A 13,868-nucleotide genomic window follows, 5' to 3' on the forward strand; every position below is an offset into this window, starting at 1 on the left:
AGAGAATAAGGATTATTACATTTATTATCAAGGACGTTTTCTTTTTTGAAAAATAAAATGGAGCTCTTCCTTTGGGTACCTTCGTGTGAATCTTATAAAATGGGTGATACTGTAGGCATCACGGGTATTGGTGGTGTTTTGTACCACATAAGTAAAACCACGCTAAGATGAAGAATCTGTATGGTCATTGTTGAGAGGGAATGACACTGTGAACCCTTCCAGTTTTAAGTTGTAGACACTGTTGTACAGTAAGCGAACAGAATAAGGGCAAGAGTCTTGCTTGAAAAATTAATGTGCCTTTTAAAAGAATATCAATTATTCTAAGAGCCAGTATCAAGTATCCTTCCCAAAATGTGTAAATGAAAGTGTACAGAAAAAGGAGGAGACCAAAGAGAACGATACCTGGGTTGGACTGATATGCCAGATGACTTCGATCCTCAAAAGCCTGGTTTGAGAACCAGTGGTGAAAAGCTTGAGCTGCTGTGATTGATTCTCCATGAATTCATGGCCTAATGAGTATAAAACATTTTTGGTAATGGCCAGGCGAACTATCGTCCAAAGGGATTCAGCATCATATAAAGGTAGACAAAAGCAAACAAACTGACACTAAAAAAGAGATTAAAGAAAAATGAATGCAAAAAAAGGAACCTGCTATGCTGTTGAAGGACAAAGGTAAACTTGTTAGACTCTACTCGTACCAGAAACTACTTTAAGAAGCACTGAAAATGGTAACAGAGGCTCCCCAAAAGTGGGGGGATATTATCTCAAGTGAGTGAAAAAACAAATTATATATACAGGTGACAGTAATGCAAAAGAAATGAATATACATAAGAAATTGTACAAGAAAGTTGAATATGTCTATGGCAGAGGTACATCTTTGACTCTTCCATGGATTTAGGGTTTCCATTGACTGGAATGGATAGGGATAGGGTATTGTGAGCATCCCAGTGGGGCACTTGCTATATACTCATTCCATGTCATTTATCAAAATGCTTTAACCAAGACTACAGAAAGGAAGATTCCCAAGTGTGTGATGAAACAACCATCAAGGAAAATTCTGACTGGTTAAGAGTTGAAGGAAATAGAAGCAAATCTATGTAGACACACAGGAAAATAACTTAGCAAGTAACTTAGGAACGTGTGCTAATTGGAACAGTTTTCCCTAAATTCCAACCAGGAAAAGAACTTGAGGAAGATTCTAAAAAAGTCTTTGAAGCCATCCTAATGTACATTAAAAAAGTAAACTAGATACTCTAGTATTAGTGAAGGAGTCAGCTCTAAGTCAAGGAATTACTGTGGTTGATTGAACACTCTTTACATACTTGTGAAATATTCTCTGTAGTTCTGATCCTTAGCTCACAAAAATAATACCCTTAAGTGATTAGAAATATGAGTGGGGTTATTTAGTTTGGAAGGGAGAAGAAATGTGAAAGAGGTGGACAACCTATAATAGCAGATGATATAAAGCAGAGGCTCTCAGTTTTTTTTTCTGGCAAAGATAATTTTTGGCATCTGACTAAATTTATAAACCTTTGCCATTTTATTCCTAAATTTCTTCTTTGTCTCAAAGCCAGTGGGATTTCATTTTAAACATTCATATAGTCTCTAACCTATTATTGTTTTATTTCTGTTACACTATTAGTTCAATATGCTGTCTTCAGCTGGAAGTTAGTATGTGAGCAGCAGGAGTGGAGGAAATGGCAGAGACTTTGCAGTTAGACAGACCTGGGTTTAAATCTTAACCTTTACCACTGACCATGTGACTTTAGGCAGATTACTTAACTTAATCAATTCCTGTTTTCTCATCTCTAATATAGGGATGTTATCACAAACTGTGCCGGCCTTTTATGAACATTAAATAAGATGCTGTGTCAAAAGTGCCGGGACAGTGCTTAACATATAGTCAGTTTTCTTATCATTCACCCCACTTTTCCTATTGAAATTCAGTAAGCATTTAATGGTAATAAACACACTTGAAAGTACCTTCTCTCAGAAAATTCCCATCAACTTCAACTTCATATCCTTAACTCTCTACCCAAGGGACTGTTCCTTTCTGTTTCTCCCTGGCAGAGTCATAAGCACCTTTAGCAGTTCTATTGTACAAACTCCCTTTGTAAAGCAAGAAAAGGCCAGACCCAGAGAGAAACAACATTAAGAGTACTATCTATATTGCTAGGAAAAAGTAGTTTTAAATGGTATGTTTCAGTCCTTGCTAGCATTTTCAGTCCTTGCAAATTGCTTATAGAGAATATTAAGCAAATGACCCACCGCCCCTTTTTTAAAGGTTAAGATAAGTAGTTAGAAAAATTTCCTAGGAAGCTATGAATGATTTTCAGGAATTCTAGTTACCCATCTCTTCCAGAAAACTCTCAGATAAACAGTGGTTACATTACTAGATCCCTGCAATTAGTTTTACCACAGCTCTTAATGCTGCCCCAACAAAGGTTGCTTTCCTGGGGTGAGTGATGTTTCACTACTTGAGAACCTTTCATCTGAAGAGCTGCAAATCCGTTACAAATATATTTAAAATACACCAATGCATCCATCATTCCTTATGCTTATGTCACTAAAAATATATTGAGAGAGAATGCTTGGCTTGGTAATAAAGACTAAGGTAGACAGACATGGATTCTAGCATATGAATGTGGGCAAGTTTAAAAAAAATCTCTTTGAACCTTAGTTGTATCAATATAAAACAGAAATAGTAATAGTGATTTTGTAGGGTTATCATGAAAATGAATGATTAATGTTTGTAAAGCCCAGAAAATTCTCGTTGTTTTCCCTGTCCTTCCTTTCTTAAAATATTTTGTTTAAAAAAATTGTTTTAAACAAAGTAATACGTGTACAGAATTTCAAAAATCAGATAAAATACAAGTTTTATAATATATAGCAACCTCTCCTATCAGGCTCACCTAATTGACTGATGCTTCCCTTGTCAACTTTTTCCCATCTGCCTTCCATCTTCCAGGGATTTGTTGAAATTTCTTATTCATTAAGAGCTCTTGGCTCCTCTGGTGTTCTCTTCCCTATTATGAGAGGGTTACAACATTTCTTTCCTTTATTATCGTTATAATGTTTCTCTTTGGGGGGGGGGTTTGGAAGGGAGAAGGAGGTACATGCTGAATCTCCCTTGACCTAGAAGCCCATCATCCCAAATTTAGTTCAGAAAATGATTCTTTTCCTTTATTTAAAAAGAAATTGTTACTGTATATTCAGTGCTAGGGAAATCGTGGTGCCTCTGCCTGTGTGGAGCTTAGAGTCTGAAGGTGGAGTGTAGATAAACAGTCCATACAGTGCAGTGAGAGGGGTCTTAGAGGGTGCCACTGGGATTGTGTTTTCCTTGGTTAAGTCAAGTCGTTACAGAACTGGAAATAGAGTAAGAACTCTTAAACTTATTACTGAGAGTACTCAAAATTCCTTTTTTTGGGCATCCTCACCGCATAAACTTCACTCCCACCACTGTAACACATTGTGACACAGCTTTCTTAATAGCTATACCTTCAGAAAAACGGGTGCTTGGTTCTGTGGTTTGACAGGACTTTTGCTTCCTTGAGCTCCCATCATATTCTAGCCTCCCAGGGCTGGTTAATAGCTGGACCACTTTCCTTTTATGTTTTTATTTCCTAGAGCTTATAAAGTTTTGGGGCCCATTTCATACTTGAAGTGTATAATTTATTGTTTCTTTCTGGCTGTTGTTCTGCTTCACCTCTTTAGGTCATTTGGCCTTGAACCCTCCACTGTCATAATTTTTAACACTGACCTAATCAGTTGGGAGAATTTCAGATCCAAGACTTGTGCTAAGAATTTGAATACAGCCAGGAGATTCAGGGAGCAGGTGAGGCTAAGCAGCTTACCCAGTCCCTTGACCAGCAATTTCTTTGTGGTAATTAAGCAATAGGTCAGCTGAGGATTTTCACTTCCTCTCTTATGGGCCTTATACTATTTCTGGAACTATTCAGAAATGATGGGATCCCTCTGGTGGTACTGTCTTTTCAGGTGGTACCACTTCCATAGCAATATTTCTCTCCTTAAAATATTCTTTCCTGCTAATCTCAGTGTAGCAAAATAAGCCTCATCAGTGAGGCAAGTGAGAATTAGCTCCCAAACACATATTAACAAGCAAGTCCTAGTTGTCAGAGCTGTAATTGTGATCATCGTGTCAAAAATGATTCCCCCACCCCACAGTTTATGCTCTTAATATCAGCTGGAAAATTTCAGTCTAACATACATCTCAAGTGATGGCAAATAATCCTCAGACCACAGTCACAAAATCACTGTTACTGTTATTTCTGTTTTATACAACTGAAGTTCAAAGAGATTTTTTTACAGCTTGCCCACATTCATATGCTAGAATCCATGTCTGTCTGCCTTAGTCAAGCATTCTCCCTCAATATAATTTTAGTGACATAAGCGTAAGGAATGTGGATGCGTCGGTATATTTTAAATATATTTGTAACGGATTTGTAGCTCTTCAGATGAAAGGTACTCACATTTGGTATAATCTGAGGATTATCTCCACTTACTTGATCTTAAGAGAAAATGTCTGGTCCTGAGTGGTAAGGTAGCATGGGATAGTTGGAATAGTAAGGCTATGGAATGAGACTGACTGGGGTCTAAAACTTCCTGCCTCAGTTGCAAGCTCTGTGCCCCTGACAAGTTAACTAACCTCTCTGAACCTCTGTTTACTCAACTCTAATGTATGAATAATAGTATTTGTCTCTTAGGTTTGTTGTGAGGATAAAGTAAAATAATGTAAGTGAAATACATGGTAGATGATCAGTGGATATTTCTTTTTTTTGATCAGTGGATATTTATAAAACAACTTCATACTTTGACTTATCTATAAAATTAGAAGCTTAGCTAAGATGATCTCTAAGGTATATTCCAGCTCTAATAATTCTTGATTCTCTTTGTATGAAAATTAATAAAATATGTATTTTAAAGGTATTTATAGTTATATAATTGCAGAGTCCTTGGTTGTCATGAATTACTGCTTGCAAAATACCCTTTGTTGGACATGGAAGTTTAGAGAGCCAGTGGAGGAGGCATTGTACCAGACACTGCTGTAGTTCTCTTATCTAAGCTTGTTTCCTTATTTCAGTCATACCAGACTCTCCTGGGGCTCATGAAGCTGAGTCACCATCCCCACCTCCTCCTGCTTCTCCATCTCCTGAACCAGTGCTGAAGACTGAGCCAGAGCCTCCTTCTGTCAAGGTACAACTTTACTGGGATGTGTCCTTTATCGCCCAAGGATAAAACTACTCTGCTACGTTAGTTCGCTGCTGTACACTTCACAGATGTCAGTAGCCGGCTCCTGTCTCGTCCTGCTCTCCTATAGGTAGTGCAGAATGGGCATTCCCTCTCTTCTCACCTGAAGAGGGAGTTCAGCCATAAGGTGTCATCTCAGGAATGTGGCCGAAATCAATCCTGGGAGCTCTTTTGTTTTTCATTCCCTCCAGCTTTAGGGCAGCTGTGCCACCCAACTCCTGTTGGCATTGTGCAAAGTGAAGTCTTGCAGCAGAGTGTGTGAAAGACAGAGTAGAACAAACAACTTATGCAGATTTGTTGCTCTTCCAGAAAGGGGCTGCAAATGGGGAAATACAGTTTTCAATGATCTTCATCTGGCTCTTGTCTGCCTCTGTTAGTGTAGATAATGCAGGACTGAGAAGATGGGTGGTTTTTTTCCTTTATGACTATTAGTTTTCCTTAATTCATTGTGTTAAGACTGTCATTTAAATTTTGCACTGATTTCCTCATTAGCTGAAGAGAAAATGGGGTGGAAGACCAGTGGAGAGAAAAGGAAGTTGGTATAAGTAATACCTTTTGATACTAAATTAGACAGTTGTAACGTTGCCATGTCAAGATTGAACTAACAGGTATCCACAGCAAGGGTGGATGCTGTGGAGACCTCAGGTCTGGTTTAGAGGCCTTCCCTGAGCGCTTCCATAGTATCTGCTGTGGCCTTCCATTAAAGCCCTTACCACAGTGGATTGCAATGGTCTGTTTTCTTTGTCTCTCTCCTCCACTAAGGCCCTTGTCCTATTGGTCTTTTTAACCTTGACGCCTGCACTACCCAACAAAAGTTTGTTGACTGAATGAACGCAGTTCTTTGCTCAACATGCTACTTTTCTTCTCACAATGAAGTATCAATGAGCATAACTTGTCTGTGGTTGGGCTGGTCCCCTAAAGGGAAATTTGTAGATAACTTGTTTAACTTTTTATACTCATAGAATATTGGAGGGTGATTGTTGTAGAGTAAAAAGCTTTTGTTATTTTTCTCTGTAGCTTGATTGGTCAATTTAATGTTGTATCCTCTGATCTTCCTATGATCTTTTAGGGCTCAAGTGGAGAAAACAAAAGAAAACGAAAACGTGTGCTAAAATCTAAAGCCTTTGTGGATGAGGAGGGCTGCATAGGTAAGAAAATTTTTTGACTCCAAATCCAGAGATAGAGTCATTACCATGGAGAGCACCTTAATCCTTTACAGAGCAGGGTGCCTCAGACTTTAATATGCACATGATTCATCCCCAAGTGGTACTGGGCTGCTTTCCTGTGGCCCACACTTTGAGTAGTGGAATATAGGGAACACTACAACTAAAGTCAGAATACCTGGGTTTCTGTTTGGGTAATATGCTTGAGATCTTGCATAAAAGTCACATCATCTCTGGTGGAGAGTTACTTGATCTGTGGAGTGGAGGGAAAATACCATTTTGCCTACATGTGGGATTGTTGTGAAGATTCATGTGAAGTAATATATTTAAAACACACTTTCAAGGTGAAAACCACAATACCAATTTTAAATCATAGACATTGAGAAACATTTGGGTTTTTTTTGAATGTTTGTTTTATACATTTGAACAGTGGAAAAGAAGCTGCTATAGATGACTAGACTCTGAAGAGAGTGTCAAGAGTCTTCTTTGTGTTTTGTCCCATTTGTTCTATAGAGGGGTCTGACTCTTCCAAATCACTATGTTTCCTGCTTGTAAGCCATGTTAGGTAAAAGCATGTGCTTTTTATGGAGGCCTAGAGGGAAATTAGAATTCAGGCCTCAAGTCATTGCTTGATTCTTCAGCCATGTTTTAGCTTGTTCTACCACGACTGACCGACTTCTGTGGGGCTTTTAGGATTTAGCACTTGAGGCCCGATGAGATGTTCAGATCCTTTTGTGTTTGTAAAAGTTGTGGGTTTAGGCTCTTCAACCGCTTGTTAGTGAGATAGCCGAGAATTGTCATTTCTCCTTTCCTGTGGCACCTGCCACACGCTGGCTCTCCTAGAAAAGTATTTTTTCCCTTTCTTGATTTTCCTTTTCTGGTTCAAATTTTTGTCTTAAAAAGATTGATAGACTGAAGAATCAACTTTCCCTAGGCAATGTGGTTGTTAAAACTAGTGAAGACCTTTCATCAGTCTCAAGCCCTCTCCCATTCCCCACCTCCCACTCATCTGAAAAGGCCTCTGCCATTTTAATTGTAGCATGTGATTGGGAATAAAATTCCTTACACAGGAAATTTCTGTCTTTTCAGTGATAACTTTCTTGTGCCTATGAATTCTGGATTTTGGTCTTTTTTTGTTTTGTTTGTTTTTTGCTTTTAGTCTTCTAGTAATGAATTTCAAGCCTCTTGGTTTGACTGTTAATGGTAATTTACATATTTACTGTTGAATTTTTTATTCTTTTTTCTTTTAAACTTAAGAGGACAAAAGCATCAGTGTCAGTTTTTCCGTCCTGCTACCCCAAAAGAAAAGTGTCAAAAATATCTTTATGGGAGTTCATTGGGAATTTGTGGCTAATTACCTATTGCTTTGTTCAAAACATAGTACTCAAGTTTTGGCCAGGTATGGGATGTGAACTTTTTTGTACTCCTTTCTCCAGACAGGACTTTTAAGAGCCTTGGATGCAACAATGAAAACTGTGCTCACATAGCACATTTGTTTTTTAAGGTTTTTAGTCCAAGCTCAACCTAATGAATCTTGGCTCCTGTAACCAATAAAGGAGTTCTGCTTTCCTCTCTCTGCTCAGACTGTTCCAAATGTACCAGCACAGGGGGCTTCTCCTGTCCTATGCTGGATGGGAGTTGGTCTGTGGGTTTAAAAAGCTGGTCTTTCCCTTTCTGTGAGTTTACTGCAGGGACTGGGAAGTTGGGCCCCTGAGATAAATTTGGGGTGGACTTCTGGACAGGGTGGATTTCTAAGAGCAAAACAGTTGAGTGGAAAAGAATTCTTTTACCTGTGCAAACTGGGCCTGTTTTTATGGCAGCCCAGAAAAGTGGCGTGTTGTTCAGCTAAAATAAAGGTCCTGTATTTTTAAGTTGAAATCTCCTTTGTTCTGTAGGTTGAAGTAGCCACAGCTTTGAATATAGAAATGCTCCTTTTAGCTCCTAAGGTATATACAAAGTGTTCTGCTTAAGAAATTCTGTTGGTGCTGCCCTGACTGGTTTTTAACTCCCTCAAGCAGTGCATTGCACAGACTCGGCAATGAGACAACCAGTGGTTAGTCATGAAATAATGAGCTAATTGATGCTGAAGTTTAATATTACAGACATGCTGCCATTTGAATACATAATATAGCTTATGGAGGAGCAAGTCTTGTCTTTTCTATACTGTAGGTGGCTCTTTAGAATTCCCTAATTTGAGATATTGAGTAAATAACAGCTCATAATTCTGTTCTAAAATCCAGTTATGTAATGCTTTTGAAGTTGCATCAGGATGGGGATGATGTTCTGGGATCATAATTGTTGAACTAACAGGTATACCATGGAAATTCCTGAAGTATCTTAGAGCAACATTTCTTTAACTTTGTTGAGTAGATGCATTACTTGAAGATCTTGACAAAATTCAAATTCTGATTCAGTAGGCCTGGGTTAGGACTTGAGATTCTGTGTTTCTAATAAGCTCATGGGAGATTCTAATGCCTCTGGTCTGTGGAGCCTTAAGATCTTCAAGAACACTTAGTATATATTTAAAGCTTACTAGTGTTTTTTTAGCCTCTTAGTTGACAGGGGTCAGCCAAAGTGACTTCTAGGCTGTTGAAAGTATTGACAAATCCTAGGAACTCTTAGGGAGGGGACTGTTGATTATGCAACCTTAATAAGAATAGATGAATAAGGTGAAGGAATACTCCACTGGTTATAGCCAGTTGACCTCCAGCGTGGCCCATTGCAAGGGGAAAATATAGCACTGAAGAGTGCTTGCCAAAGATTACTGGGTATATTTGTACATTTCGTAGGGCAGCATATCACCTTTTACAGGGGAGCAAAGAATGGTGATTCTCAAGGTGTGGTCCCCAGACCAGCAGTATATCAGCATCACCTGGGAACATGTTAGAAAAGCAAATTCTTGGGTCCACCCCAGACCTATTGAATCTAAAACTCTGGAAATAAAGCCCAGCCATACATGTTTAAATGAGCCTTCAAGTAATTCTGATACACATTAAAATTTGAGATTATGTAAGTGACAGACTAGGTATTAGAACACAGGTGTATTTGATTCCAAAGCCTATGCCTCTAGAACAGTTCGGCTGATATATTTTATTAGAAAGAAATGATCAATAATCGAGAGCTTAAAACTACCATTGTTTGTTAATGGGAAAAAATACCTTTCACTTTACTCATTTGAGTATTATGCATATTAGTTTACTCTATTCAGCTAAGAAAAGGTGTTTTCTTTTTTCCATCATTTGCTGAGAAAGGATTTAGATGATGTTGACTGTACAGCTGCTGCATCTCTCTAAAGTCACAGGAGGGTGGCATTGTACTGTTTCTTGTGGTTGGTGTGTGCACTGCAGTAGTTTTGAAGAGACCCTCATCAGTTCTGGGACATCATTGTTGGAAGCGATTGTCTGTGCCTGTGCCTTTTGGGGTTTCCTTTTAGTGACTCCTCACTGGTATAATTTTTTTTTTAAGTTTCCAGTGGGGAGGGATCAGTGAATTTTATTGGTAGGAGAAAAGGCGAAATATACCCTTGGCTGACAGGGAGTAAAAACACTGGGAACTTTTTCTCATTTTATCACTGTCCTTCCTTAAAACTATCAAGTTTGTCATCTGACCAAGTTTGCTTGAGATAGTCGTTCTTCATGATGTAGACCATTACTAAATCCTAGGTCACTGAGAACCAAGAATTGAATAGTTGAGTAGCTAATCTCCAGTTCACAGTGGGTGACATCAGGATAGGACTAGCCAGGAGTGTCCATGGCAATGAGTCTGGCTAGGCAGGATGGGGACTGGCTGGTAGAGCAGAGCTTAAGACCAGGAAAACCAGTGATGGAAATGGCAGGCACTGTGGGTCAGGGAGGTGAGACTGAAGAAGTCAGTCAAAGCATGGAGGTAGAAGTAGGTGTTTGAGATGCAGACAGTTCTGATGTAGAGCTCAGCAAGTTAGCTAAGCATAGACCAAGGCCCAAATGCAGGATTTGGGCAACCACATGGTAAGGGCCCACTTGAAGGCATGGGGCATAGCAGTTACGGAGTAAGGGTGAATGTTGATTTTGAGCCCCAGCTAGAGGCTGTGTGAGCTCAAAATGCTGCTTCCTCCCTGAGGCGGGATCTGATCTCCCAGTGGGATTGAGCTGCGGTGGTCAGTGAGCACACCTCCTTTGGTCAGTGGGTCTGAGGGGATTGGAGTGAACCAGACATCTCAGTCTCTTGAGAGAGCTGTGTTCTAAATGACTCAACCCACTCACATCCCATTTTTTTCTTTATTCTTCCAGTAACTGAAAAGGTCTACGAGAGTGAATCCTGCACAGATAGTGAAGAAGAGCTTAAGATGAAGACTTCCTCTGTACATAGGCCTCCCGCCATGACTCTGAAAAAGGAACCCAAAGAGGAACGAAAGGGCCCAAAGAAAGGAACTGCTGCTCTGGGCAAAGCCAATAGACAAGTGTCCATTACTGGCTTCTTCCAGAGGAAGTGAACTGCCATCTCTGTTAGGTCCAGAGATGTGGAGTGGTCAAGGGACAAGACCAAGACATACAGACTATCACTTACTGTGTAAGTTCATCCAGTACCTCACCTCATCTTTATCAAAAGACTTTTTCCATCCTGTGAGGTTTATACGGCTTCTGGTTTTCAACAAAAAGGAAATCACCTGGAAGCAAGAGGCAAAAGAATATTTCAAAAGCTGTTATCTTCCAACATTTTTTAAGCACAATTTTGACCTGTCCAGGAGAAGAATTCATTCCAAAAATAAATTGGAACAGGTTTCAGAATTATCACTGAAGCCGTTAGTGGCTAATCCACTGTGCCCTACCCACCCTGTGCCCTTATCCATCCATTTATGGCTCAGGAAGTGATTCTCCTTGTTCTTTTGTATTTTGTGGACTTGTGTGGGTATTCTTTTATGCCTGAATTTTACTGGATGTGTTTACCACTTTCCCATCCTCCCTTCCCCACTACCGCACTTCTGTGTGAAGCATTTTCTGTAAGTCTTTTAAATCTTGGTTGGACTAAAGGCTGAAACAAAAATCTCCCGGTAATCCTCTTTTCCTCCATTATAAAGTACACTGACACCTGGCCACAGACCAGCACATTACTTGTGTTCTAGCCCTTTCACAAAAGCTCTTACTCTCGAGCCCTTTATTCGCAATTAGTGGTTAGGGAAAAGCCTCAGGCAGAGCACAAATAGAAAGGTAATGATGTATTCAACCCCACCAGAAATTACTTAGAGTCAACATTGATGACATTAGAGGACTTGTCATGTTGCTGACACAGGCTGTGCTTTATACTACACTTTGTGATTTTTGTCTCCTCCTCTCTCTCCCTTTCCCACTCTCAGTACCTAGAGAGGGAAACCCATACAGTGAAATGAAGGCTAAAAAGAGAAGTCCCTTCTTACATGCAATGTACAACAGTTAAGTAAAATTTCTCCTTTTCAAGGAAACTGAATGTTAGAAACAAGAATTTTCCAGGAAGGTAATGAGGAAGAGGTAAAGCACATTGTCTATTGATGCTGCTGCTCTGTATTTTTAACTTCCTCACATGCTTAGAAGTACAGGCTCCCCAAGAAGAGATGGAGAGACTGAGTCATTGGTAGATCTAAACATTTTCATTTGTTACTTATGGAAAATCATTTATTCCAGTGATAACTTGGAAGCACCTTCCTTTATGGCTGGACAGTGAGCTCAGGGGATGGAGGTGGTGTGGCAGTGACCTTGCACAGTGAGCTCTGGGGAAAGCTCAGCTGCTGGAGTGACTCATGACTTAACAGATGAGGGACGTCTGAATTACTTCTTGCTCCTTCTGCCTTCGCCTGGTGTATGTCGTAAGTGATGCAGTCAGCCGTCTACTGTTTAAGGTTAGGATTGTGACTGACCTTAGATTAATAGGAGCTTCTTTAGCAACTGTCACCCAGGGCCCTCCAGTCAGGCACCCCATGGACTTGATTAAAACCAGAGGTTTGGGAGATTAGTCCCAGCATTGCATTACGTCTACAACTTGAGAAGGCTGAGGCTTTGTGCAGCAAGCTGAGTAAAGGTTGACACATTCCAAACTCCTTTCTTTTTAAAATGTAAAAGGATGGAGAGAAGGGTGGAAAGGCTGGATTTAACTTTATAAAAAACTTCTGGAGAGGAATCCCTTTTAAATGGTTATTTTCGCCATTGCCTCTAGTCATTTTCTAAATAGAAATGGAAAATTAAAGAAAAAAAAGCAACAATCCAGCCTTTTAAAAAACATTATCATGCTGGGATCTCTAATTAAATCACATTTTGAATTGGAAAACTCTGGTGCTGGTGGAGTTCTGTCTTTGCAAGCATAATGCAAATCCTGTGGTCACAGTGCCCAGTATGCTGCCTACACTCTGAGCCGTCTGCAAGGCTTAGTGAGTAGTAAGTGCTGGCTGTTTCCTTCTTTTTGTAAAAAAAAAAAAAAAAACTCTACCATGTTATCCACATGAGTTAAATAAATTTGAGAAGTTGTTTTAAAACAGTGCTTCAAACTGATTGATGAATCTGTTACTTGACAGGATGGCAACAGTGTATGCAATTATTTAAACTCTGAACAGGAACAAGGCTGGTTTTCAGTTTATATTGTTAAAACTGCATACCCATAGTCTGAGATGGACAAGTTATTTGCTGTCTTCATCATTTTTTCAGTCCTGTGGGAAATCTTAGATTCAGCCAACCTCATTTTTTAGTTCCTTTAGAAGAAAATCTAGTCCTGATCTTGCACATTGTGTTAGTCTGGCTTCACCACTTGCTGGCTCTGTGACCTTGGGCAGATTTCTAAGCCTCAGATTCTTTATCAAAATAGAGCTCAAACAAGTTACCATGGGCCACCAAGAGTGAAGTAATGTGTATACAGAATAAATTCGGCACACGTAGATGCTCTGCAAATGATGGCTTCCTTCTTGATGTCATAAATGATGCAGTCAGCCACCAACTTCCTGAAATGTTATCAAGGATATGACCCAGATGTTACACTCTTTCAAAATATTCATTCTGGCTGTCAGTGTGGTCAAAGAGGGAAGATAGTTACCCTTTTTTATGAAAGGTTTTAGAGAGTATATTTTCTTATTGAAAGTGAGATTCGTAGATGGCTATGTTTGCTATTCATTAAAACATTTATTGCGTATCTCCTATATGTCACTCTTCTGTCCTGAGCACTAGAAGGTAGAATCCTAGAATTTGGCACTTGTCCTCAGGAACTAGTGGAAGGGACAAGAAAGTAAAGTGAAATCATAGCATCACATGGTGACTGCAATGATAAATAAGCGCAGGTTCCTCAGAGAGCTCATAGGAGGGGGGATGTTGAGGACGTCTTCCTGAAGGAGAGAAAGCCAAGCAGTGTTTTTGAAGGATGAGTAGGATTTTACCAAGCAAAGAGGAATGGAAAGGATTTTCCAGGTAGAGGAACGTGACTTTTGGGGAGAAATGGACTATT

At 39.6% G+C, this 13,868-nt stretch overlaps 1 protein-coding gene across 1 annotated transcript in view; it reads left to right on the plus strand.

Moving 5' to 3' along the window:
- POLD3 (DNA polymerase delta 3, accessory subunit) overlaps window positions 1-12,924 on the plus strand; it is a 42,039-nt gene extending 29,115 nt beyond the window's left edge. Inside the window, exons 10-12 of the mRNA XM_007448098.1 lie at window positions 5,102-5,214; window positions 6,338-6,416; window positions 10,700-12,924. Coding sequence (XP_007448160.1) covers window positions 5,102-5,214; window positions 6,338-6,416; window positions 10,700-10,902 — 395 coding nt within the window. The 3' untranslated portion in view covers window positions 10,903-12,924. The remainder of the gene's footprint in view (window positions 1-5,101; window positions 5,215-6,337; window positions 6,417-10,699) is intronic.
- The last annotated feature ends 944 nt before the right edge of the window (window positions 12,925-13,868 follow it).

This window comes from Lipotes vexillifer, unplaced genomic scaffold (assembly GCF_000442215.2).
Source record: "Lipotes vexillifer unplaced genomic scaffold, Lipotes_vexillifer_v1.1 scaffold640, whole genome shotgun sequence".
In the NCBI taxonomy this organism is placed as follows: Eukaryota; Metazoa; Chordata; class Mammalia; order Artiodactyla; family Lipotidae; genus Lipotes; species Lipotes vexillifer.